Raw genomic sequence first — 27294 nt, forward strand, 5'->3', positions numbered from 1 at the left:
CACCTACAACCCAGATTACTGTACCCAGAAAGATCTCACTCAAAGATGAAGGAGAAATCAAAAGCTTTACAGACAAACAAAAGCTGAGAGAATTCAGCACCACAAATCCAGCTCTTCAACAAATGCTAAAGGATCTTTTCTGGACAGCAAACACATAAAAGGTTTATAAACTCAAACCGAAAACAACAAAGTGAATGGCAAAGGGATCATACTTATCAATAATTACCTTAAATGTAAATGGATTGAATGCCCCAAACAAAAGACAAAGACTGGCTGAATGGATACAAAAACAAGACCCCTATATACGCTGTCTACAAGAGAACCACCTCAAAACAAGGGACACATACAGAACGAAAGTGAAGGGCTGGAAAAAGATATTTCATGCAAATATAGACCAAAAGAAAGCAGGAGTAGCAATACTCATATCATATAAAATAGACTTTGAAATAAAGGCCGTGAAAAGAAACAAAGAAGGACACTACATAATGATCAAATGATTGATCCAAGAAGAAGATATAGTAATTATAAATATATATGCACCCAATATAGGAGCACTGCACTATGTAAGGCAATGCTAACAAGTATGAAAGGGGGAATTAGCAGTAACACAATAATAGTCGGAGACTTTAAGAGCCTACTCACAACTATGGAGAGATCAACTAAACAGAAAATTAGCAAGGAAATACGAATTTTAAATGATACAATGGACTAGTTAGACATAATTGATATCTATAGGACATTTCACCCCAAAACAATGAATTTCAACTTTTTTCTCAAGTGCAAAGAAAACCTTCTCCAAGATAGATCACATCCTGGGCCATAAATCTAGCCTTGGTAAGTTCAAAAAATTGAAATATTTTCAAGCCTCTTTCCTGATCACAGTGTGGTAAGATTAGATGCCAACTACAGGACAGGGGCTTCCCTGGTGGTTCAGACGGTAAAGAGTCTGCCTGCAATGTGGGAGACCCGAGTTCAATCCCTGGGTTGGGAAGGTCCCCTGGAGAAGGAAATGACAACCCACTCCAGTACTCTTGCCTGGAAAATCCCATGGACTGAGGAGCCTGGTAGGCTACAGTCTCATGGGGTCGAAAAGAGTCAGACACAACTGAGTGACTTCACTTTCACGGGGGGAAAAAAAACTATTAAAAATACAAACATATGGAGGCTAAACAACATGCTTCTAAAAAAACAACAAATAACAGAAGAAATCCAAAAAGAAATCAAAATATGCATAGAAACAAATGAAAATGAACACACGGCAACCCAAAACTTATGGGATTCAGTAAAAGCCATGCTAAGGGGAAGGTTCATAACAATACAGGGTTACCTCAAGAAACAAGAGAAAAATTAAATGAAGAACCTAACTCTACACAGGAAGCAATTAGAAAAAGAAGAATTGAAGAACCCCAGGGTTATTACAAGGAAAGAAGTCATAAAAATTAGGGCAGAAATAAATCCAAAGGAAACAAAGGAGGCCATAGTAAAAATCAAGAAAGCTAAAAGCTGTACTTTGAGAAGATAAATAAAATAGATAAACCATTATCCAGACTCATCAAGAGAAAAAGGGATAATAATCAAATCAACAAAATTAGAAATGCACATGGAGAAATCACAACAGACAAGACAGAAGTACAAAGGATCATAAGAAACTACTATCAGCAACTGTATGTCAATAAAATAGACAACTTGGAAGAAATGGACAAATTCTTAGCAAAGTATAACCTTTCAAAACTGAACCAGAAAGAAATAGAAAATATTCCCAGACACATCACAAGCACGGAAATCGAAACTGTAATCAGAAATCTTCTACTAAACAAAATCCCAGGATCAGATGCTTCATAGGGGAATTCTACCAAAAATTTAGAGAAGAGCTAATATCTAACCTACTCAAAATCTTCCAGAAAACTGGAGAGGAAGGTAAACTTCCAAACGCCTTCTATGAGGCCACCATCTCCCTAATACCAAAACCAGACAAAGAAGCCACAAAAAAAGAAAACTGCAGGCCAATATCACTGATGAACATAGATGAAAAAATCATCACCAAAATTCTAGCAAACATAATCCAACAACATATTAAAAACATCATACATCATGACCAAGGGGGCTTTATCCCAGAGATGCAAGGATTCTTCAATATTCACAAATCAAACAATGTGATGCACCACATTAACAAATTGAGAGATAAAAACCATATTATTATCTCAATGGAGGCAGAGAAGCCTTTGACAAAATACAATCATTTATGATTTAAAAAAAAAAAAAAAAACAACCTCCAGAAAGAATGCATAGAAGGAACATACTTCAACATAGTAAAAGGCTTATATGGTAAACCCACAGCAAACATTATCCTCAATGGTGAAAAATTGAAAGCATTTCCCCTAAAGTCAGGAACAAGACAAGGGTGCCACTCTCATCACTACTATTCAACATAGTTTTGGAAGTTTTAGCCACAGCAATCAGAGAAGAAAAAGCAATAAAAGGAAACCAGGTTTGAAAAGAAGAAGCAAAACTCTCACTGTTTGCAGATGACATGATCCTCTACATAGAAAATCCTAAAGACTCCACCAGAAAATTACTAGAGCTAATCAATGAATGTAGTAAAGTTGCAGGATATAAAATTACACACAGAAATGCCTTGCATTCCTGTATACTAACAATGAGAAGACAGAAAGAAAAATTAAGGAAACAATTCCATTCACCATTGCAATGAAAAGAAAAAAAAAAATCCTTAGGAATAAATCTACCTAAAGAAACAAAAGGCATATATATAGAAAACTATAAACCACTGATGAAAGAAATCAAAGATGACACAAATAGATGGAGAAATATACCTTGTTAATGGATCGGAAGAAGCAATATAGTGAAAATGAGTATACTACCTAAAGCAATCTATAGATTCAATGCAATTCCTGTCAAGATACCAATGTATTTTTCAGAGAACTTGAACAAATAATTTCACAATTTGTATAGAACTACTAAAATCCTTGAATAGCCAAAGCAATCTTGAGAAAAATGAATGAAACTGAAGGGATCAGTATGCCTGACTTCATACTATACTACAAATCTACAGTCATCGGGACAGTATGGTACTGGCACAAAGACAGAAATATAGATCAATAGAACAAAATAGAAAGCCAGAGGTAAATCCACATACCTATGGACACCTTGTCTTTGACAAAGGAGGCAAGAATATGCAATGGAGAAAAGACAATCTCTTTAACAAGTGGTCTTGGGAAAACTGGTCAGCCACTTGTAAAAGAATGAAACTAGAATACTTTCTAACACCATACACAAAAATAAACTCAAAATTGATTAAAGATCTAAATGTAAGACTAGCAACACAGCAGGATCCTCTATGGCTCTCCTCCCAGAGTAATGGAAATAAAAGCAAAAATGAGCACATGGGGCCCAATTAAACTTAAAAGCTTTGGCACAACGAAGGAAACTATAAGGAAGATGAAAAGACAGCCTTGAGAATGGGAGAAAATAATATCAAACGAAGCAACTGACAAAGAATTAATCTCAAATATATGCAAGCAGCTCATGCAACTCAATTCCAGAAAAATAAACGACCCAATGAAAAAATGGTCCAAAAACTCAACAGATATTTCCCCAAAGAAGACTACAGATGGCTAACAAACAAATGAATAGATGCTCAATATCACTCATTATCAGAGAAATGCAAATGAAAACCACAACAAAGTACCATCCCACGCCAGTCAGAAGGGCTGCTATCAAAATGTCTACAAACAATAAATGCTGGAGAGGGTGTAGAGAAAAGGGAACCCTCTTATACCATTGGTGGGAATGCAAACTAGTACAGCCACTACTGAGAAAAGTTTGGATACTCCTTAAAAAATTGAAAATAGAACTGCCATACGACCCAGCAATCCCACTGCTGGGCATACTCACCAAGGAAACCAGAATTGAAAGAGACACGTGTACCCCAATGTTCATCACAGCACTGTTTACAATAGTTAGGTCATGGAAACAACCTAGATGTCCATCAGCAAACAAGTGTATAAGAAAGTTGTAATACATATACACAATGGCATATTACTCAGCTATTAAAAATAATTCATTTGAAGCAGTTCTAATGAAGTGGATGAAACTGGAGCCTCTTATACAGAGTGGAGTAAGTCAGAAAGAAAAACACCAATACAGTATATTAACGCATATATACGGAATTTAGAAAGATGGTAACCACGACCATATAGGCAAGACAACAAAAAAGACACAGATGTAAAGAACAGTCTTTTGGACTCTGTGGGAGAAGGTGAGAGTGGAATGATTTGAGAGAATAGCACTGAAATATGTACAGTACCAGATGTGAAATAGATCACCAGTCTAGATTCGATGCATGAGACAGGGTGCTCAGGACCAGTGTACTGGGATGACCCGGAGGGAAGGGATGGGGAAGGAGGTGCGGGGGGGGGGGGGGCGGTTCAGGATGGGTAACACATGTACACCCATGGCTAATTCATGTCACTTTATGGCAAAAGCCACTACAATATTGTAAAGTAATTAGCCTTCAATTAAGATAAATAAATTAATTTAAAAATAGAGAAATAAAAATTTAAGAAACAAAAAATAAAATAAAATAAACAATGACCCTAAGCCAAATAAATCAAGAAATGAATAAATCAGAAAAAGAGAAAGCTTTCCCTTATAACTGAAGAAATGCATTTTAATATGTCACTCCTGTCTATTAATATCCTCATCAGGATGTGTGACCAACCTATTTCAAATGAGTGTAACTGTGCCATTCCACAGCAAGAGACTCAAAAATACCAGTGCATACCACTGTGTATTTTTATGAAATTCAGTTACTGTACATCTGTACTAGCACTCCAGCTGATCCTTCATAAGATATAGCAGCGTGTCCTTGAGCATTGCAGCACACAAGCCAGTCCTAAATGCCACTGTGACTTATGGGGTTTGCAGTTCTGATGGAACCATGTGTATCTTGTACAGCTTAAGATTTTCCTAGAAAATCTGCTTTACTACCAAGCTGTCCTTCAAACTGTCATGACTTGCTGGGAAAGAGGTTTCAGGAACAAATTGTTGCTGAGTTATGAATGAAGTTTCATCTTTAACTACAGTTCCATTACCTCTGTAAGTGTTTGGGTAGTTTAATATGCTCTACTTGACTTCTCCCACTCTGAAAACTTTTCTGAAATCAAGCATTTACAACTTGGGCCCCAGAGAGTATAGCCTTTGGATACGAAATGACAAAACATGTCAAGGAAACCAAACATGGATCAATGAAACTAAAATCCTAGACTATTTCAAATTCTAACTAAAATGCTCATCTAGGTAATTAGAAAGCAAGTTAAGTTTAGAGAAAAAGTAAAAGAAAATTCTCTATCAACTCCTCAGTTGTTCATGGAGAGGTTTTTTTTTTTTTTTTTTTATTTCCTACATATTATGAGCATCTTTATTAAAGACAGAAAAATGCATCCTAATAGTGAAGTACAATCAGACCATCTGGTGATCTGACAAGTTATCTGTTAGCTTATGTTCTTTAGCTTAGAGTTAATAAATTCATGATGACAATCATAATGCATAGCCTATAACATATGCTGATATATTTTCCTTTACTCTTACCTTAAGTCTTTTAAACAAAGTTGTACTCAGTTTTCATATCAAGGAAGTGTGACTGAAATTCTTATTCTCCCTACCTTCTTCAAACAGATATCCTAAGAAAAAGTTGGATGCTGTGCAGAAATTACACATTTTTCAGTTGATTATAAGCCAGACTGATGTCATATCTATCATCATTCTAGGTAAATACCTGATTGGAGTAGCTTGCTAAAATTTCATTTGAAATGTCCAAATCAGGTAAACTTTAAAATCACTTTTGCATGTTGAGGAGAACATCTCTCTTGTATGATAGCAACTCAAGTTTTTCAAACATAACCATAAATGGTGATTAATTTAAATATAGTCAGCAAAGTACAAACATAATAAAACTAGAATCAGATGTCTCTAATCAGGCATAATATAAAGGGCTAGGGTAAAACTTCCAACCACAGACACCAAGAAACTTTGGGTTAATATGTTATTTGTAATATCAAATAAAATTCAGGTAAATATTATTTTTTACTACAAAAATAATTTATCCAAAGTCAGTATAGATCTATTCTGACTGAGGGAAATGTGTATACAATATACAGCAATAGGATGTTCAGTGAGTTAGTGTCCAATCTTTATATGTACATTAAATAAGCAAAAATTATTTTACCTTTATTTTCCCTTTGGAATTTTTTGATAGTTGGTCCAGTATCCTGTTCAACAATAAGGTCTTCTCTATTGTTGGGCATCATAACTATAAGTAAAAGATTTAATTGAGTAATTTTCTTACAAAACATCCAAAAGAAGAGCAGAAAAGCATTACATAAGTAGCTATTTTACTCCAATAAATAACTAACATGAATTTTATACATTTCTACTTCTGAACCACTGAAAAGATTTCTGTTGGTATGATGATCATGCAATTTAAAAATCAATAAGCTGCTCAATCACATGATTTTTAAAGTATAATTAATGCATAGTACATATATAATTTTTAACATATGTCTTTAAATCATTTAAAATATTTTTTCTTTTAAAATTCATGTGCAAATTAGCTATTTACCTCTATAATCAATAATATAATTCCAAAAATGCTTCTGAAATGGATTTTGCATTTAATCTTATGAGTTTAAAATAATTATGTCTCTAATTTACCTTAGAGTGTTTTTGCAAATATATAGCAAAATTAATAGATATGATATAATTTTCTGGTCATTGTTGTAAGTACTTTGCAAAACATTTATATTGAAAGAGGAAAATCATGCCAATTTCAGTTTAATTAATTTTCTTTAGTTATACTTTATTAAAATATTATATAGCACAATCAATAAATATGGTCACTTTAAAACAAAAATCATCAAAACTTTTTATTCGGTTATAGACAATCTCATTATCATGCTTCAATAATTGTAGAATGTGCATAGAGAGTATAATTACTGTCAGTGGAATTAGAAATGCTTTATGTTGTCAAGATTTTTTTTTTACTATATTGCTTTGATATATTTTATTTCTAAACATAAGCCATCCTTTAAAATATGTGTATCACAGAGTACCAATAGTTCCCTATGTGCTCTGCTTATAACCAGTACTCTAAATAATTATCTCTCCCCTTTTCCTCTCCTCCCCCTCCCTCATCTATACAAAGATTATTCTAATAGAAGAATATGTGTTTCCTGATTGCTTAATGGTCATCTGGCTATATCCTAAGACTCCCTTGAATCAGGTGCACACAATATTGTAACAAGTAAATTAGACTGTATCCACAGAACAGAGTAAAACTAGAAGACATCTGTCACTTCGTCTAGGAATTAAATTTACTCCAGTATGGATATTAGCTAAAAGTTCTAATTCAGTGGTTCTTAACTCTGGCTGCACATTAGAATCTTCTGAGGATATATTAAAAAACAAATCATAATACTGCTGCTAGGCTCTATACCAGACCAGGTACATGAGACTGAGTGTGTGGCATGGGCATCCATATTTGTAAACCCTCCATAGGCGATTATAATGGGGAGACAGATTTGTGACTCACTGAGCTCACTATGAAGCTAAATAGCTACAAAGAATATGCAATATTGATAAGCTAAATGAGACTTAGATGAATTTCCACAAGAGTGAAATCATCTTTGTCCTTTCCCAGAACAAATCCAGAACCTAAAACCTTCCCTAATCCCTCAAATTCCATTCTTCCTACATAAAAACATTACTTTGGAGAGACTTGAGGTGATCATTATTATGAAGTGCAAAAATTTAGAGTTTACATGAAAAAATGTCCCAATAGTAAGATTAAAAGAAGAGCAGAAATTATTTTCCCTAGAGGAAATGGATACTTACAAAATTGGACGTGTGTAGGTATAAAAGATTAACAAAGATTTTACTTAGCTCACCTGACTCATAATTATCATATATGAGAATTTGTTATAGCTGACTGCACTGGGTAATATCTGTATACCTGAGTAGGATCAGACATCAGTTGATAAGCAATCAAGGTAAAGCCACACAGAGAAAAATAATGCTTATCCCTCACATTTCCTTAGTGCTTTAAATTTCTGAAGTGTTTTACCACATATCATTGCATTGACCTCACAAAACTCCAGTGCAATAAGCAGAGCAATAATCATATCTATGCATGTGTGCGGGTTCCAGGTCACTTCAGTAGTGTGTGACTCTGCAATGCCATGGACTGTAGCCTGTCAGTCTCCTCTGTCCATGGGATTCTCCAGGCAAGAATAGTGGAGCGGGTTGCTATGCCCTCCTCCAGGGAATCTTCCTGACCCAGGGGTCGAACCCACATCTCTATGTCTCTTGAATTGTCAGGCAGGTTCTTTACTACTAGTGCCACCTAGAAGCCCAATCATATTCATGTTAGGTAAAGATACGTATGGTGGTTAAGTGACATACCCAAAATCTCATAGTTAGTAAGTGCCAGACTGTGACAAGATTAGAGTCTCCAGTATGCCAGATCACTGACAATATATTATACTATTTATGGAACAATGTCCTAGGTGGAAGACTTCTGAAACAATAAAAAAATGTGTAAAACATCATGCCAAATATTTTTTATCTAAATTATTGTTGCTGTTGTTCAGTCACTAAGTCGTGTCTGACTCTTTATGATCCCATGGACACACTATCTCCTGAAATTTGCTCAAACTTATGTCCATTGAGTCAGTAATGCCATCCAACCATCTCATCCTCTGTTAATATTTAAATTGTTGAGATTCTTGAAAATCATATATTGATTCAATTTTTAATCACTCTTACATAATCAACTGCACAAAATATATTTTATCATCCATTATTCAAAGGGTGCTGTGAATATAGCAGGTGATTTGTATCACACTAGCTGCTAAATACCAACACGTTGAATTAACCTATATTCTGTAAAACTCCCATCAAATTGTTCCCATCAGATCCAATGATACATTAAATTAAGACTTCCAGAGAACAAACTTCTTAACATTTTTTTTGTTCATATGACTTTCCCAATAAAAATTCACCATTTTAAAAAAACATTTAAATCAAGGAGGCATCAACTCCCCCAGATTTCCCCCCCTCACTATTGCCTAATGAAGAATTTCCTGAAAGATTATTTTTCAGTTCCTAGCTTCAGGTGAGATATTTACCTATTCTCTCTGAATGGTGATCCATCTGAGAGGGAGAGCTGGACACGCTGCTGCTGGAGTGGGAGGAGGTCTGGCTCCCAGGGTGATGACTCTCTTCCAGAGAGGGAGCAGGAGAAGGACTCTCTGGAATCCGTTCCTTACATAAAAGGAAATACAAAAGGAAATGTCATCTCATACAGAGTTTTTCATGTTGGTGGAGTCCATAACATTCAAAATGCTGACCTCTCATCTTTAAACTGAGCACATACCTGATTTTACAATACCTGATCATAAACACATATCTTTAAACAAAATCATAATTTTTGTTCTTGGAAAATTAATGGGATATTGTGAGGTTTAAATAAAATAAGAAAGTGAAAGGCCTCTGTGCTATGCCAGATACATGGAAGAGCTCAAGAAAGGTTAGCTTGCACTTCTTTTGCTAGGAAATCCACCAAGTGAATTTATGAAGTGAAGTGACTATTATTAGTGAAGGTTTGTTATTATAAGCTTCTACACTGATATAACATTCAAACCATACCTTGGAAGGTGAGCCTACTATCTGAGTAAGAAGATCTCCGAAAGGTAAACACTTAGAACCTTGGAATAAAACTCAAAAACAGTGGGAGGACCTGGTACATGTTGTGTCTCTCTGCACTGAAAACATTATGGAAATAATATATTTCTAATCTATCAGACCTTAGGAATTAATTTTTAATGTTGGCAACAAAACAGTTTGATGGTCACGAGACACAATGACAGGTTTTTTAAACTAACACTAAGACTAACACTAACACTAAGATCAGTTTTTTCAGTTCAGTCACTTGGTCATGTCTGACTCTTTGTGTCCCCATAGACTGCAGCCCACCAGGCTTCCATGTCCATCACCAACTCCCTGGGCTTACATAAACTCATGTCCATAGAGTCGGTGATGCCATCCAACCATCTCATCCTCTGTCATCCCCTTCTCCTCCTACCTTCAATCTTTCCCAGCATCAGGGTCTTTTCCAATAAGTCAGTTCTTCACATCAGGTAGCCAAAGTATTGAAGTTTTAGCTTTAGCTTCAATCTTTCCAATGAATATTCAGGATGGACTGAATATTAGGATGGACTGGTTTTTATCTCCTTTCAGTCCAAAGGACTCTCAAGAGTCTTCTACAGCACCACAGTTCAAAAGCATCAATTCTTCAGTGCTCAGCTTTTTTTATAGTTCAACTCTTAACCCCATATATGACTACTGGAAAAACCATAACTTTGACTAGACGGGCCTTTGTTGGCAAAGTAATGAATGTCTCTACTTTTTATTATGCTGTCTAGGTTGGTCATAGCTTTTCTTCCAAGGAGCAAGTGTCTTTTAATTTAATGGCTGCAGTCACCATCTGCAGTGATTTTGGAACTGAACTGATTTTTATCAAATTCATAATTTAAAACTATAAAAATTAAACAATACTAAAAGGATGTTTGTTAATATTGTTTAAATTTTTTATAGTTTTAAATTACAAATTTGATAAAAATCAGTTCAGTTCAGTCACTCTCTCATGGATGACTCCTTTCAAGTCCATGGACTGCAGTACACCAGGCTTCTCTATCCATTACCAACTTCCAGAGCTTACTAATACTTGTCCATCGAGTCGGTGATACCATCTAACCATCTCATCCTCTGTTGTCCCCTTCTCCTCCTGCCTTCAATATTTCCCAGCATCAGAGTCTTTTCTAATGAGTCAGTTCTTTGCATCAGGTGGCCAAAATATTTGAGCTTCAGCTTCAACATCAGTCCTTCCAATGAATATTCAGGACTGATTTCCTTTAGGATTGGCTGGTTTGATCTCCTTGCAGTTCCAGGGACTCTCAAGAGTCTTATCCAACACCACAGATCAAAAGCATCAATTCTTCAGTACTCAGCATTCTTTATGGTCCAACTCTCATATCCATACATGACTACTGGAAAAATCACAGGCTTGACTAGATGGACCTTTGTCAGCAAAGTAACATCTCTGCTTTTTAACATGTGGTCTAGTTTTGTCATAGTTTTTCTTCCAAGAAGCTGTCCAGTTAAATTCAGTCATTCAGTCATGTCCGACTCTTTGTGTCCCCATGGACTGCAGCATGCCAGGCCTCCGTGTCCATCACCAACTCCAGGAGTTTACTCAAACTCATGTCCATTGAGTCGGTGATGCTATCTAACCATCTCATCCTTTGCCATCCCCTTATCCTGCTACCCTCAATTTTTCCCAGCACAAGGGTCTTTTCAAATGAGTCAGCTCTTCGCATCAGACTGCCAAAGTATTGTTTCATCTTCAACATCTGTCCTTCCAATGAACATTCAGGACTGACTTCCTTTAGGATGGACTGGTTTTATCTCCTTACAGTCCAAGGGACTCTCAAGAGTCTTCTCCAACACCACAGTTCAAAAGCATCAATTCTTCTGCACTCAGCTTTCTTTATAGTACAACTCTCACATCCATACATGACTGCTGGAAAAACCATAGTCTTGACTAGATGGATCTTTGTTGGCAAAGTAATATCTCTGCTTTTTAATATGTTGTCTAGGTTTTTCATAATTTTTCTTCCAAGGAGTAAGCGTCTTTTTTATTTCATGGCTGCAGTGATATTTGAGCCCCCCAAAATAAAGTCTGCCACTGTTTCTACTGTTTCTCCATTTATTTGCCATGAAGTGATGGGACCAGATACCATGATCTTTGCTTTCTGAATGTTGAGCTTTAAGCCAACTTTTTCACTCTCCTCTTTCACTTTCATCAAGAGGCTCTTTAGTTCCTCTTCGCTTTCAGCCATAAGGGTGCTGTCATCTCCATATCTGAGGTTATTGATATTTCTCCAGGAGCTCTTGATTCCAACTTATGCTTCATCCAGCCCAGCATTTTGCATGATGAACTCTGCATATACGTTAAATAAGCAAGGTGACAATATACAGCCTTGATGTACTCCTTTCTCAACTTGGAACCAGCCCATTGTTCCATATCCAGTTCTAATTGTTGCTTCTTGACCTGCATACAGATTTCTCAGGAGGCAGGTAAGGTGGTCTGTTATTCCCATCCCTTTAAGAATTTTCCATAGTTTGTTGTGATCGACACAGTCAAAGACTTTAGCATAATCAATGAAGCAGAAGTAGATGGCTTTTTTTTTTTTCCTGTAATTCTCTTGCTTTTTCTATGATCCAATGGGTGTTAGCAATTTGCTTTCTGGTTCCTCTGTCTTTTCTAAATCCAGCTTGAACATCTGGAAGGTCTCAGTTCACATACTATTGAAGCCTAGCTTGGAGAATGTTGACCATTACTTTGCTAGCATGTGAGAATAGTGCAATTGTGCGGTGGTTTGAATATTCTTTGGCATTTCCTTTCTTTGAGGTTGGAATGAAAACTGACCTTTTCCAGTCCTTTGGCTGGAAAATTATTGATACAAATAAAATATTTATTTTATATAGCTCTACAATAACTGTTATGGTTCTCAGGACTTTTGTGATAATTAATATTGTTATAAAGCTCTGAAGTTATTCACTATGTTTATGAATCACAAACTGATGGATAAATCTGACATTTAGTTAATTTGATCAATTAAAAACAATTATTGTTTATCCATATATGCAGTAAATGTGACTGAATAATAGACATTCTGGGACAGAGAATATTTGCTTTATTATTTAACTCATTCATAATGAATTTCTTAAAGTTCTGTGTATTTATATGCAATTACAATATCAGTATTCTAATTACCATAACATTCAAAATTAGTTTATCAAATATGTGTTTATACATTTTCAGATTGATTTTGCATGAGAAGCCCCAAACTGATAAATTATTTAAAGAAAAACTGTTTACTTAATGCAAAATTAATAATAAGACGGTTAAAGCCTATTATTTCATTAGTACATGTTAAGATTTTCCAAAGTCTATCATTATGGCAGACAGAATAATCTCATCAGCTCAGCCAAAAATGTTTAGTCCACATCCTAATAGTTGAGCCTGTGAATATGTTATCTTATATGGCAAAATGGACTTTTCAGATGTGATTGAGAACCTGGAGATAGAGCTATTACATAGATTAACTTGAGGGTAGAAAGGAAAGTAAGAGGAAGATATGATTATTGAAGAATGGTCAGAGACACAAGCTGGAAAAGGCAAGGAAACTGATACTTTCCTGGAAGCTTACAGAAAGAAATGCAGTCCTGTGATTTTATCTCAGTGATACCCATGTCAGACATCTGACCTACAGAAATGTAAGATAAAAAAAAATTGCATCATTTTAAGCCATTAAATGTATGATAGCCTGTTCCAGAAGTAATAAAGAACTAATATAGTCATCAGTGTAGTATGTTCATTTTTAAATGCTATATAATATTATTTAGTACTCAGTAAATGTCTGATAACTTTAATGAAATGAATAGTGGACTTTGAGTATATTAGCTGCAGTATCATATAGTTATTAAATACCATTAATTGTAAATATATTACATCTGAAAGACTTTATAACTTTTGTTATGCTTCAAAAGCAATATTTTATGACAGAGAAACATACATGTGTTTATATTTAGTATACAGTTAAATATACAGTTGCAATACTCTATATACAGGGAAAGATAAAAAGATACATAGAAACAATGCAGAAGATAATCATTTTTTCCAAATAATTATATTTGTTGTTTAGAAGGATAGTATGGGCATGGATAACAAATTATATATGGCTTTTATAATATATTTTTAACTTTTTTGAAAAGTTCATCAGTTGTGAAATTCAACCTAAAGTGCAGTGATTAAAAGTATAATCCCTAAATAGCATATGTACACATACACCAATGAAAGCAATTTCATATATGAGGTCAAAATTATTTTTTGACTTGTCACTGTTGTGTAGTCTCAATGATTCTATGCTAAAATATGTATATAAAGTGTGGAACAGTCTTTGAATTCTAACATTGGCTATTTGCTGAAAAATATGTAATTTAATGAACTACTTTTATCTTTAATGGACCGGTAAGTGAATGGATAAGGACAAAGTACAGCAGTTATCGAGCAAAAATAAAACTAAACAAACAAAATCACTGTGTAGTGGTAAACAAGAATCATACATAGCAATATATCCTACCATAATAAAAATGGAAAATTTGGGAGTGAATTATGAAGTTGATGGTTTAGAAAAAAAGATAAATCAAGTGATTTGACCTTGCCCACTGTGCTTAAAAAATGAATGGTCATTCTGAATTTTTTTTTAACTGAAAAAATATCTACACAAATAGAAAACACTATAAATAATGAGGACATTTTACAATGCTATAAAGACGAATCCTCCAAAATGTTTTAAAAATACATATGATCAAATACTATTAACTCAAATAATTTACTTTTAAATTCATTCTTTGCCATTTTCAACAGCTCATCAGGTGGGTATTATTTCAAATAACTTTGAAAACATGATTTAGAGTTACAATAACATTTTGCATAAAACCACAGTTCATATTTAAGATTTGTAGCCTGCCTTACCAAATTCAATCAAGATTCAATTCATTGTTATTGTTTCCTAAGGCATCACAGAGGTCACATATTTTTTCACCATGTAAACATTAGACGAGTCCAATGTCTTATACTGATTAACAATTAGGTGGGTTTAAAAAATATCTATATGGAACTGGAAACATTAATTTCTTCTAAAATAATGAATAGTTATATAAGCAATTTCTACTTTGCAAGTAAACAGATCCATTTTTCAGCCTTATAATCAGTGTGCATCTATTTAGCTACTTAACTGCAATGTGCTTCGGGTCATTAGGTGGCTACTGTTGTGTCTCAGCCTAGTTAAATTTTCACAGCAAGTAAATCTGTTTTATTACAAATGAGAACACAAAGATAATGTCTTCTTGCCAAATACAGGGTTAACAGTATTTGCAACAAATCAGTAAGGGCATTTAAAAAGGAAAATTGAAAATCTAAAACCCAAATCATTTTACTCATTCATGACTTAATTTTATTTGGCATTTATGACTTTTACAGTCCTGTTACTTTTCATGTATGTCATTCAAGCCCCTTCAAAAACAGCTGTAGCTCTTCTAAATCACTGCAGAAATCTTCTCCAGATTCAGTCACTGTAGCAGAAGATGGAGATTTCCAAAACTGATGCATACTTACCCAATTAAATCCCCACTTTCCCTTGCAATTAGTAAAATTATCTTCAATAATAACTCAAATTCTAGCATATACTTACATAGTTCAAGGCTTATGCCTAAGAAGAAAGAGACATTATAGAAAATGTCTCTAGTTAGTACATGTTATTACTCCCTCTTCTATCATACTGTTTTCATTTTTGGCAGGTACATATGATCAAGGAAATGTACCTCATATTAAATCATTTAAGAGTACATTTGAATCTTTATTCAGAGCAGGGTCAAAGCTAAGGAAAATTAGCTTTATATGGTTTAACACAGTCAATTTAGTATAGAATTCAGTTTATTGGTACTAAGATATCAACTCTACCTTTTTTAATGGAGATCTTTTATTTCATCTCAATGTATTTCTTTACATCCCTAGATATGGCAAAACACAAAACTTGTAAAGTGCTAATGCATGCATATTATACATGTGTTCGCATGTATGTATACATGTGTGTAGTTGCCTTTTAGGAACACCTACTCAGTGTTAAGTTGTATCTACGATATTCTCTTATATTGATTCTTCTCAAGCATTTGGTGGGGTTATGTAATATATAATTTGTCTTTTTTTAAATTTAATTTCAATTCAACTCTCACTGTAATTAATCTTCCAAATGTTAATCTATTAATAAGTTCCTAAAGGATTTAATGACATTTCACTGCTGAGGAGTGGCTTTTGGAAGTTTAACTGACACTAGATATTTTATTCATGCATTTGTTTTGATATTTTATATTTAACTGATGTGTTGCTTCTGTACTGTTACCAGAGCTCTATAGAAGCAGAACAGATTGTAACCTGACAAACTTAAATAATAAAATCAGGAACAAGACTTTAAGTTTGTTCATTGCTTTTATTAACTTGGCTTACCACTAGTCCTGAGAAAGAATTACATGTTCTGTTTTATCTTTGAATATTATTGGATGCATGACACTTTATGAATTTTTATGAATCAGTTTAAGAATTAATATATGTTCCACAATCATCAATTTACAATTGCATTTAGGTTAACACAGATGGATATGGCAAGTTTTCATGAATTTTCATATGAGAGAGTCCAAAATCATAAGTATGTTCTGTGACCTATGTGATAGCTGGACAAAGTGCCCTCTCACCTCTTCAATGTGATCAACTTGTTCTGGAAGAGGCTGACAGCTTAAAGGGAATCAGCTATAATATCTGTTTATAGCATGTAAATGCTCTCAAGTGGGAGAATGGATAGTTCAGTGGAAATATTTATGGCTTGCAAATTATGTTGTAGGCTTGGATCTCTGCCACCCACCCAAACACATACACACATACACAGCAAACGGCCCTCGATTCTCACACAATGCATCTTCATCTCATGTTCTAAAATATAGTAATAGGTTTTTCTTTCCACAGAGCACTTAGAATAAGATTCAACTAGGGATTTCTCTCAGTGAATTTGAATTATCACAAAACGTGCTCTCCGTGTTGACTAATTTTAATGCCAGATGTTCACATGCTAATGCCATTGCCCTGTGACCATTTCCAATCAATTCATTAATTGCCAGCTGCTCAGGCAAACAAAAAATACAGCTAATCAGATGCTATTGGTAAACCGCCAAATAACAGCTTCCTACTTAAATTTCTTAAATTTGTTATCAGAGAAAACTATGATTAACTTTCCCACAAATATAGACAAAATGTATTATGAGATATTTAAATGTAAGAAAATATGTGTTCATATCAGTCAGGTATTTTACCTATTCTGCTCCCAGGATTTTGCCACATTGAGTAATATAACAGAAAGATAAGACTTAAAAATCTAATGAGCATAATACAATTTCCAATTCATGTTATAGCTCTATTAATTATTAGTTGCAAATGCTAATAGCTGAGCCAACAGTAGAGAGATCTGAGTCAGACCTAAGGACTCCATGCCCAGGCACAACAATATTCTCAAACTATTTGTGACTGAAAAACAGAAATAGCAACAAAACTAAAAAAAAAAAAAATCTTTTACAACTTACAATGTTTTTTGTCAGTTTTGGAATTAACATCTGTATCATTAATGATCATTATGTTAAAACACTCCCCAATGTTTAATATCCAATGAATCATTAGTTTTCATTAATTTATGCAACAAACATTTATGGAGTGTGTAATGTACCCATTGAAAATGACAGAAAATCCTACAGGTGTCTTCATATGGTGTGTATATATGCGTAGTTCAGACTACAGACTAAATAATCCACATGGAAACATTCAAATAGATGGGGCAAATAGACAGGAAAACAATGGAAATAGTGAGAGACTTTATTTTGGGGGGCTCCAAAATCACTGCAGATGGTGATTGCAGCCACGAAATTAAAAGACGCTTGTTCCTTGGAAGAAAAGCTATGACCAACCTAGACAGCATATTAAAAAGTAGAGACATTACTTTGCCAACAAAGGTCCATCTAGTCAAAGCTATTGTTTTTCCAGTAGTCATGTATGGATGTGAGAGTTGGACTATAAAGTAAGCTGAATGCTGAAGAATTGACGCTTTTGAACTGTGGTGTTGGAGAAAACTCTTGAGAGTCCCTTGGACTGCAAGGAGATCCAACCAGTCCATCCTAAAAGAAATCAGTTTGAATATTCATTGTAAAGATTGATGCTGAAGCTGAAACTCCAATACTTAAGCTACTTGATGCAAAGAACTGACTCATTGGAAAAGACCCTGATGCTGGGAAAGATTGAGACAAGAGGAGAAGGGGACGACAGAGGATGAGATGGTTAGATGGCATCACCAACTGGATGGACAGGGAAACCTGGCATGCTGCAGTCCATGGGTTCACAAAAAGTCAGACACTACTGAGTGACTGAACTGACTGAACTGAAATATTCAAAGGTAATTTAAAATAGAATAAAAATCAGATCAATTATGATATTAAAATGAGCATCTCTCTCCAGTCCCCACCAGATCCCTAACCTTCCTTTTGTGACATCAAGATCAAAGTATTACAAGTTAACAGATTCTCTGCAGAGGGAGAGTCCAATACCTGTATATGCATCTAATGGTGGGGATGCCTTGGTCCTATTACTGATAAGAATTTGCACAGACAAATGTATATATGAAAAGCTATTTCCTTCTCAGTTTACCTCTCTGCCATGATCTTGGTTTCAATGTATTACTATTTCTATATGAATTCTCGAGTATAAAACATAATAAAATATAATTAGCTTACACTGAATATTTACTAACTATAAAGGCACTAAGTGTGTTGACAAGTTTGTCTCATCTAAGTTCTATTTTAACACCCCTTGTTATGAGGTAGATACAATTATCATCCCCACTTCACTGCAAAATAAGGCAAACTGATAGGCAAGTATGGATAGGTTAATTCATTTACCTGAATTCACATAACAAGAAATGGTGCAATCAGAATTCAAATACAGGCATACAATCTGACTTCAGCACTCATGCTCTTACCCATTATGCCATATTCCTCCACTGAAATCTTATTAATACATCTTACTTTATTGACAAAGTATGATATCTCTAGAGAGAAACAGTGTATAATTCTAAAAACTCTTTTGGGGATGGGGTATCTGTTTCTTTCTTTCTTTCTTTTTTTTTTTTTTGATAAAGCAATGTAACATGATTATTTGCACATATTCAGTTCAGTGCAGTTCAGTTCAGTCACTCAGTCATGTCCAACTCTTTGTGACCCCATGAACCGCAGCACGCCAAGCCTCCATGTCCATCACCAACTCCCGGAGTCCATCCAAACTCAGGTGTCCATTGTGTCGGTGATGCCATCCAACCATTCCATCCTCTGTCATCCCCTTCTCCTCCTGCCCTCAATCTTTCCCAGCATCAGGGTCTGTTCAAATGAATCAGCTCTCCACATCAGGTGTCCAAAGTATTGGAGTTTCAGCTTCAGCATCAGTCCCTCCAATGAACACCCAGGACTGATCTCCCTTAGGATGGACTGGTTGAATCTCCTTGCAGTCCAAGCAACTCTCAAGAGTCTTCTCCAACACCACAGTTCAAAAGCATCAATTCTTCTTTGCTCAGCTTTCTTTATAGTCCAACTCTCACATCCATACATGACTACTGGAAAAACCATAGCCTTGACTAGACGGACCTTTGTTGGCAAATTAATATCTCTGCTTTTTAATATGCTATCTAGGTTGGTCATAACTTTCCTTCCAAGGAGCAAGCATCTTTTAATTTCATATTATTAGACCTATGCTAAATCAGTTAATTCTGTTCTTGCTCTCTGTTTTCTAATAGAAAATGATGACAATAATAATGGAGTAAGCCTCTCGATGATGCTGAAGGGAGTGATAGTGAAGGGAGAGAGTGAAACATCCAGCTTAAAACTAAATTATTAACACTAAATTTAAAAAAAAAATTAAGATCATGTCCTCTAGCCCCATTACTTTGTGGCAAATAGAGGGTGAAAAGATGGAAGTAGTGACAGATTTCCTCTTCTTGGGCTCTACAATCACTACGGATGGGCACTGTAGCCATGAAATCAGAAGACATTTGCTTCTTGGCAAGAACGTTATGACAAACCTAGACAATATGTTGAAAAGCAGAGACATTAATTTACTGACAAATGTCCATAAAGTTAAGGCTATGGTCTTCCCAATGGTCACATATGGTTGTGAGAACAGGGCTGTAAAGAAGGTAGAGTACTGAAGAATTGATGCTTTCGAACTGTTGTGCTGAAGAAGACTCCTGAGAGTCCCTTGGACAGCAAGGAGATCAAACCAGTCAATCTTAAGGGAAATCAACCCTGAATACTCATTGGAAGGACTGATGCTGAAGCTGAAATTCCAATATTTTGGTCATCTGATGCAAACAGCTGACTCATTGGAAAAGTCCCTGATGGTGGGAAAGACTGAGGGCAGAAGGAGAAGAAGGAATCAGAGGATGAGACAGCTGGATGGCATCACCAATGTAATGGACATGATGGCTAGGGACAGGGAGGCCTGAGTGTGCTGCAGTCCATGGGATAGCAAAGAGTCGGACACGACTGGGTGACTGAACAACAGTAAGGCAATATTAAGCAACAACTATCCTTTCTGGCCAAATTGAAGGCTAATTGCAATACACTTGCTGATTTTTCCAAGTGTATTATCCCTTTACCCCAAAGATTATGAGTGTTCTGAACTTTGCAACCATCCTATCTAACTTCTTAGAAACAGTGCTGTCTGATAAAATTTTCTGTAAATAGGCAAATGTTCCCTATCTGTACTATCTAATGAAAAGTTGAAATGTAGCTAGTAGCCACTGAGGAACTCAAATGTTCATTTTATTTAATTAATTTAAATTGAAGTAGCCACATGTGGCTAATGGCTACTGTATTAAATAGCATTGCTGTAGTAGGTATGTGCTATGCATCTAATATTATTTGTTGATTGTTTACCACCACAGAGATAGAAGATTTATTGAAACCTAGGTAAATGCATATTTTCTTTAGATGTCTAAGATTCTAAAAGTCACATCACTTCTCAAAGCTCTAAAAAGCTATGGTTTTCTTTCCTACCTGTGAGAAGGAAATTAAAAAGATGAAGCCAGGTCTAGTCTCCCTTGTGTTAGTTTTCACTATTTAAGAGCATTTGCAGAAGTCAACACCTCTAGTCACCATTTTTTTTTTCACATTGGGGTGGAAATATTTACACACTGGTAGAAGAAGAAGGCATAAATAAAATTATGCTCTTTCCAGTGTTATTTTATTCTATGTTAAAGTGGCATAATTTCAATAATAGAAAAAAACCCTGTTTACTGATTTTTATAGAGATCTCAAACCTTGAGTTACATGTTATGCTTTTCTGAATAAATATAAGATAAGAGGTAAACTACTTTGAAAAGATTTTGTTTGACTTACTGGATATGGGGGAATATTGGTATAGAGAATCTGATTTGATGAACATTTCATATTTCACATAAGGTTTTAGAAGAGAGTATTGCCTTGTTCAAACTAGAGCTAATTATTACATACACAGTAATTCTGTGAGTAAGGTGTTAAGCTGCTGTTAACATGAAATCAGCTATGGTGGGAATTACTTATACCACAGAAATTGGCAAATGTTGTAAATCAGAGGTTTTCACTTTCTTTTCTTTTCTTTTTTTTTTTTCTCATCTATAGGCCCAAATACAAACTCTAAAACACTGGACTTTTAAGCCTATTACAGGAATCTGAAGGTTTTTTATTTCATTTTAACATGCAACATTATCAGACTAGTCAAAAGATATTATGAATAAGTACAGTAAGTGGTGCATTCATTTGAGTCTATGAGCATTCAAACAAACAAAAGTATACTGTCACATTATAAAAATACATATTATATAAACATGCAATCATGGTTGTATGCATTTTACATTGGTCTTTTTAAATAAACTGAAACAATAAAGACAAACATAACACACTGATAATCATTTACTACTAAAATTTTAAGCACATAGAATATAGGAAAGCATTATATGTAGTTTTCACATGACTCAGGAATCCTGGCTTCATATAGTATAAAATAAGATCAGCAAAAGCATGTTTTCAAAATAGTACACATTAGTTCATTTTAATCTGCTTACAGTTTAGATCAAAAACTCTGTTCATTTTTTGTCTCTCCCTATTAGGTCACAAGCCTTAAAAATCACATGATGCTTAATAGGGATTCAATCAATAGAAAACAAAAAATACAGATGGACCCACAATGTTTTAAAACCAGATATCAGTGTCTTCTGATTCTCCAGAAAGTGAGCATATAGGGAACATATTTCAGCATAATAAAGGCCATATATGACAAATCTACAGCTAACATCATACTCAAATGCAAAAAGCTGAAAGTATTTCCTCTAAGATTAGGAACAAGATAAAGATGTCCATACTCTCATCACTTTTAGTCAAAACAGACTAATTCACTGAGGGCCACAGTCCTTAGAGAAAGCATACTGCTACTTGGCCATGAACATATATATGGAGCTTAATAAAAATTTATCAGTTCTTTCCCTTTCCTATAAAAGTTATATTTTAAATTTTCTTCATTGTTTTAGAAGTTCACCAAACTAGAAGCTAACTTAAAATTGAACAAATATGTCTAGAATCTCACATTTCTTCTGCCCTCAGTTCTTTTTCTCCCATGTTCACCTATTACAATAACATCAATATTGCAAGGCCCAGCTCAAATCCATCAACTGTAATACCATTTGTGATTCCTGCTCCCTCTCTTCTCCAACCTAGATTTGCTCTCTCCCTCCTCTAAGTTCATGTAAAGCTTGATGGATTGCTATGCATCACAGTCTGTGTTGTTATGCAAGTTAAATGTGCACTTGTTGTTCATCTAGAATTTAGGTTGTGGGTCCTGGAAGTCAGGAACTACATCCTAATTATTTCCCATATTGCCCTATATGATGTCTACATATTGGGTATAATATTTGTTGAATAAATGGAGGAACAAAGGAACAAATCAAGGGTTTCCCTGATTAACTGTACTATTTGATTCTATACACCCTTATATTATCTTCTCCACCAAAGGAACAATGTATTACAAAACTTAGTTCATGTTATACTTGGAGGGTAAAATGATTCATGTGACAAACTAATAGGAAACACAAGGAGGATTATAAAATATTTGTGCATTACCCAATGGTCCCAAAAATTTGAAAAATTTTATTCTAGAATATGATAATGATAAAACTCCAATACTTTGACCACCTGGTGCAAAGAACTGACTCACTGGAAAAGACCCTGATGCTGGGGAAGATTGAGGGCAGGTGGAGAAGGGGATGACAGGATGAGATGGTTGGATGGCATCACCGACTCTATGGACAATACTTTGAGTAAGCTCTGGGAGTTGGTGATGGACAGGGAAGCCTGGCGTGCTGCAGTCCATGGGGTCGCAAAGAGTCGGACATGACTGAGCAACAGAACTGAACTGAATATTAAAAATTGTCATAAAGGTTTGTTTAATGTTTCACAATTTAAAACTGTATTTTACTCATATTACCTCCAGACAGCCAATGAAATAGGTGGGATAGATTATGACTTTTATTTTACAGTTGAGGAAAAAGTCGAGGAGGGTTAATTGTTATATCCAAGGTCATTCAGATATTAAGCAGCACGATCAGAATTGAAATTCAGGTATTTTTAACTATAAATCTTTTATGATATATAGTATTCCACAACTGCCTCACAAACACCAAGAAGATGCAGTGTTTACTTTGTTTCACCCCGGTGATGGGTATGGATTTTGCACATTCTTCTGCTCTCTCTTTATCTGGGCACACCTCCCACAGACTGTGCTCATGAATACAAGACAGGATGCTAGAACTAAAGGTAGTATCTGTGGTCATTGAATGAAAACAAATGACAATAACAAAAACACCTTAGCAGGCCTAGTCAGAAATCAAACTCATCAATACTTTATGCTAAGCAACTGAGTTAATGAGCTGTGTGTTTATACTTAAGAATTCATGGAATTATTATTATTTTATCAAAATGTACATGTTATTAATACCTTTATCCTCTTCTAAATTACGATTCTTACCTTTATAACTGAGGCCCCAGCTCTGGAGAGTGGACTGTGAATCTGGGCTGCAGCAGCCATGTTGGCAATAGTATTGAGATGGTTCATCTGATTCATTGCCATAGCAACTGATGCAGGAGGTAAGCTGACTGGAAGTAGGGGATGCGGCATCATCATAAATGGCAGATCCAGTCCTAAAAGAGACAGTGCATGTTAAATTATCATATTAGTTACATTATTTGGACAAAGAGAAATCATATCAAAATTGATAAATAGTGAAAAAAAAAGTCTTCACTCTTGTTGAATTTTAAGTGATTTTATCACATCCTAGTATCTACTTGAGCAATTAATAGCATCTATGGAATTTAACATGGTTTTATAATTTAAAAATGCACGTATATTCAGACTTTTATTTAACAATATTCCTTGTTCTTGCTCTCACTTCCAAAATATTTATTTATAAGGTTCAAATTTTTACTCATAAAAATAAACAAAAATCTTTAAGCTGAACATCATTGTGTTTAACAAAAAGAAGCAACTTTCTTTTTAAACATTATAGTGTAATGATGTGTTGATAGTTTCTAGCTTATCTCTTTCTTTAGAAGACATAATAGTGGTACTGGTATGATAAGATGTATATTCTTTAGGCTTCAGAATTATTGAAGAAAATAAGACTTGGAATATGTCCTACCCTTTTAGCTATAAATCTCTAAAATGAATGCTTATAGTTCTAATTTGAAGACTTTGTCCACAAGGAATAACTCCTCTATCAAAATATCAACCTGTTTTCCAGTTTAATAACAAATATCCACATCTTTGAGTAGTCTCAATAATTTTATTTGTTTTATTATGCAAAGTGAAATATTTTTCACATATTTTAAATTTCTTAAAGAATATCTTTCAAGTGTTATCCATATAACACTTGTGGTAGCCACAGATATGTCATTATGAAAAAAAAGTAACAAATTAAAATAATTGTCTGCTTATCCTTCATAAGTTTGGTATTTGTGAGGAAACACCTTTGAGTAGAGGCTAGGGAAAGTTGGCCTAACATTACGGATGTTAACATGACTACAATAAGTAAACTATAGAACTTTATAATGTATTTTAAACTATTGTCTTGACAGTAATCTTGCCTTTTTTGGACATGATCCCAGAAACAAGTAATCTTTAACAGATGTTCTAAAATGAGCTCCCCTGTAATTTTCCTAAATTATTATAGGCTATTGAAATTCTACTATGGGCAATGTTTATGTTCATTTTACACACAATTATCAAATGTCAATAACATCCCTTTCTCCTCTTTGCATCCCATCATTTTTTCTTGTTTCCAATATCACAACAGCAAGTGTACAATGAATCTGTAGGAAATATATTCAGAAGCCTCTTAAATCTCATTCCTCAAAACAACAGTAACAGTAATACAAAGGGCACAAACAGGGCTAGAAGGAAGAATGCTGTAAATAAATCTCCTGAGCTCAATAAAGATGGTTGAATTAAAGTAATTAACAAAGTATTCAAAAGTAGCACAATGAAACAAACTCCTAGATATGACAGGTCTCACATTAAAGTGATCACTCTATTAAAGAAATTCCTAAACAAAGAATACAACAGTCATCAATATTTCTGATAAAGACAGACACAAAATGTACTGTTATCAGAATTATTCAAGGATAAAAAAGCTAGAAACAAATTTTGTGTGGAATCCAAGAAGGGAAATATTTCTATACTTCCTATGACTCCAAATCCCCAAAGAGTATTAATAAAATATTTTAAACTTTTCCCCATAACTTCATTTATGACTCACCCTCTGAATCTCTTTTAGGAGCAATCTATTAGAACAGACTTTACAGTTTTGAAACTTTTTCCTGTGATTACTAATTTAAAGTCTCAATACAGTGCAAACACTGAATTCAAAATGGATTTGTGTCCCCTTTTAAATTAGTTTATTTTCAGTTCACTTTACAAAATTATGTAGATGTATATGCATTTTATGCTTTACCCATCATGCAGCTTTGCTATAATGATGGGATATTCCATAACATAAATTAATCACTATTTATCTCTCCCTAAGATCTTCACCTCATGTTCAACATAGTAGCAACCATCAATAAACTTCACCTTATGTTCAACATAATAGCAACTATCAATAACCCATTTATATAAGGTTAACATTTACCACAAACCAAGATAATTATGGACTTCCAATTCTTCTTTGTATAGTCAGTATTTTAATAGAAAATTGATCAAACTATAGATGAAAAGTAGCCATCAGTGTCTCTATTTTTCACTCAAATGATTAAACTTTTGTTGACTTTACACTTCTGTTAACAGTATAATAATCTTTCCTCATCCTTGAAAGGTTTCCAGCATCATCCAGATACCATTTGGCCATATCAAGTCATATGCCTACTTAAAGTTCAATTGACATGCAAACTACATGCAAACCACAAACAGAATTTAACAGCCATTGACAGTTTTAAAATATAATTCACTCAAACATTTCAAATAACCATGAAGGACTTAAAAGTCACAACTTCAGACCATGACCAACAATAACTAACCATCAATCGACTATAATATCCTGGAATTTAAGTTAATATTTATATTACACGTGAGTTTAATAGTGACCCCACTTGAGATGCACATGCAGAGCATATGCAAATACTGAGTTATGCAAGTCAAACTTTTCCCAAAGCTGAAAACATTAAATTAAGAGCCATCAATAATATATACAATTCCAGCAATCTGGCTCGTTGAGTTACATGTCAGAAATGTACAGAGACTTTTAATAGAATGGTAATGAAGACAAACTCTTTTTAAAAATCACTAAAATGTGTTTTTTTTCCTGTCAATCACAAGGACATCAGGTGTACCACTATAAGCACTCTTTGTAATGCATCTTGGTATTGTGGCGACTCCCATAACTTTTATGTAAGTGCATGGCACCACCTCCTTTCAGTAATTAAGGCTACAAATTTCATAATACTCTAATCTTCCCTCTAAAATTACACATACATTCAGTTTCCAAATCACTGTCATATGTAATATCTTGTATTCTACAGTCAGGCACCAATCCCGTCATGCCTAGATGGTAAACTGTCTTCCTGGTTGGTTTTCCTATACCATTATTTTCATTTCCACTTCAATTTTAAAGACTTTAAGTGGCTACTCATTATCTCCAGAATAAAATATAAGCTCTTTGGTTTCATATGAATTTAACTTTCTAGCTTTGATATCTCACTATATTCTTCTATGTATGCTCTACTCTATCCCCTCTGGACCAGCTGCAGTTCTCCACAATTTTAATTCATCTTAGCCTTCACTTTTTTTTTCTTTTCTCATTATTATTTTAATTTATTTATTTTAATTGGATGCTAATTACTTTACAGTGTTGTAGTGGTTTTTGCAATACATTGACATGAATCAGCCATGGGTGTGCATGTGTTCCCCAATGTGAACCCCCCTCCCACCTC

The 27294-nt window shown here is 34.5% G+C and overlaps 1 protein-coding gene across 1 annotated transcript in view; it reads right to left on the reverse strand.

Annotated features, from left to right (window-relative positions):
• DACH2 (dachshund family transcription factor 2) overlaps positions 1 to 27294 on the reverse strand; it is a 933902-nt gene that overhangs the window by 281846 nt on the left and 624762 nt on the right. The window contains exons 6-8 of the mRNA XM_061137595.1: positions 23840 to 24012; positions 9201 to 9336; positions 6245 to 6328 (exon numbers count right to left, since the gene is read on the reverse strand). Of these exons, the coding sequence (XP_060993578.1) occupies positions 6245 to 6328; positions 9201 to 9336; positions 23840 to 24012 (393 nt within the window). The remainder of the gene's footprint in view (positions 1 to 6244; positions 6329 to 9200; positions 9337 to 23839; positions 24013 to 27294) is intronic.

The sequence above is a fragment of the Dama dama genome, chromosome X (assembly GCF_033118175.1).
Source record: "Dama dama isolate Ldn47 chromosome X, ASM3311817v1, whole genome shotgun sequence".
Taxonomy (NCBI): Eukaryota; Metazoa; Chordata; class Mammalia; order Artiodactyla; family Cervidae; genus Dama; species Dama dama.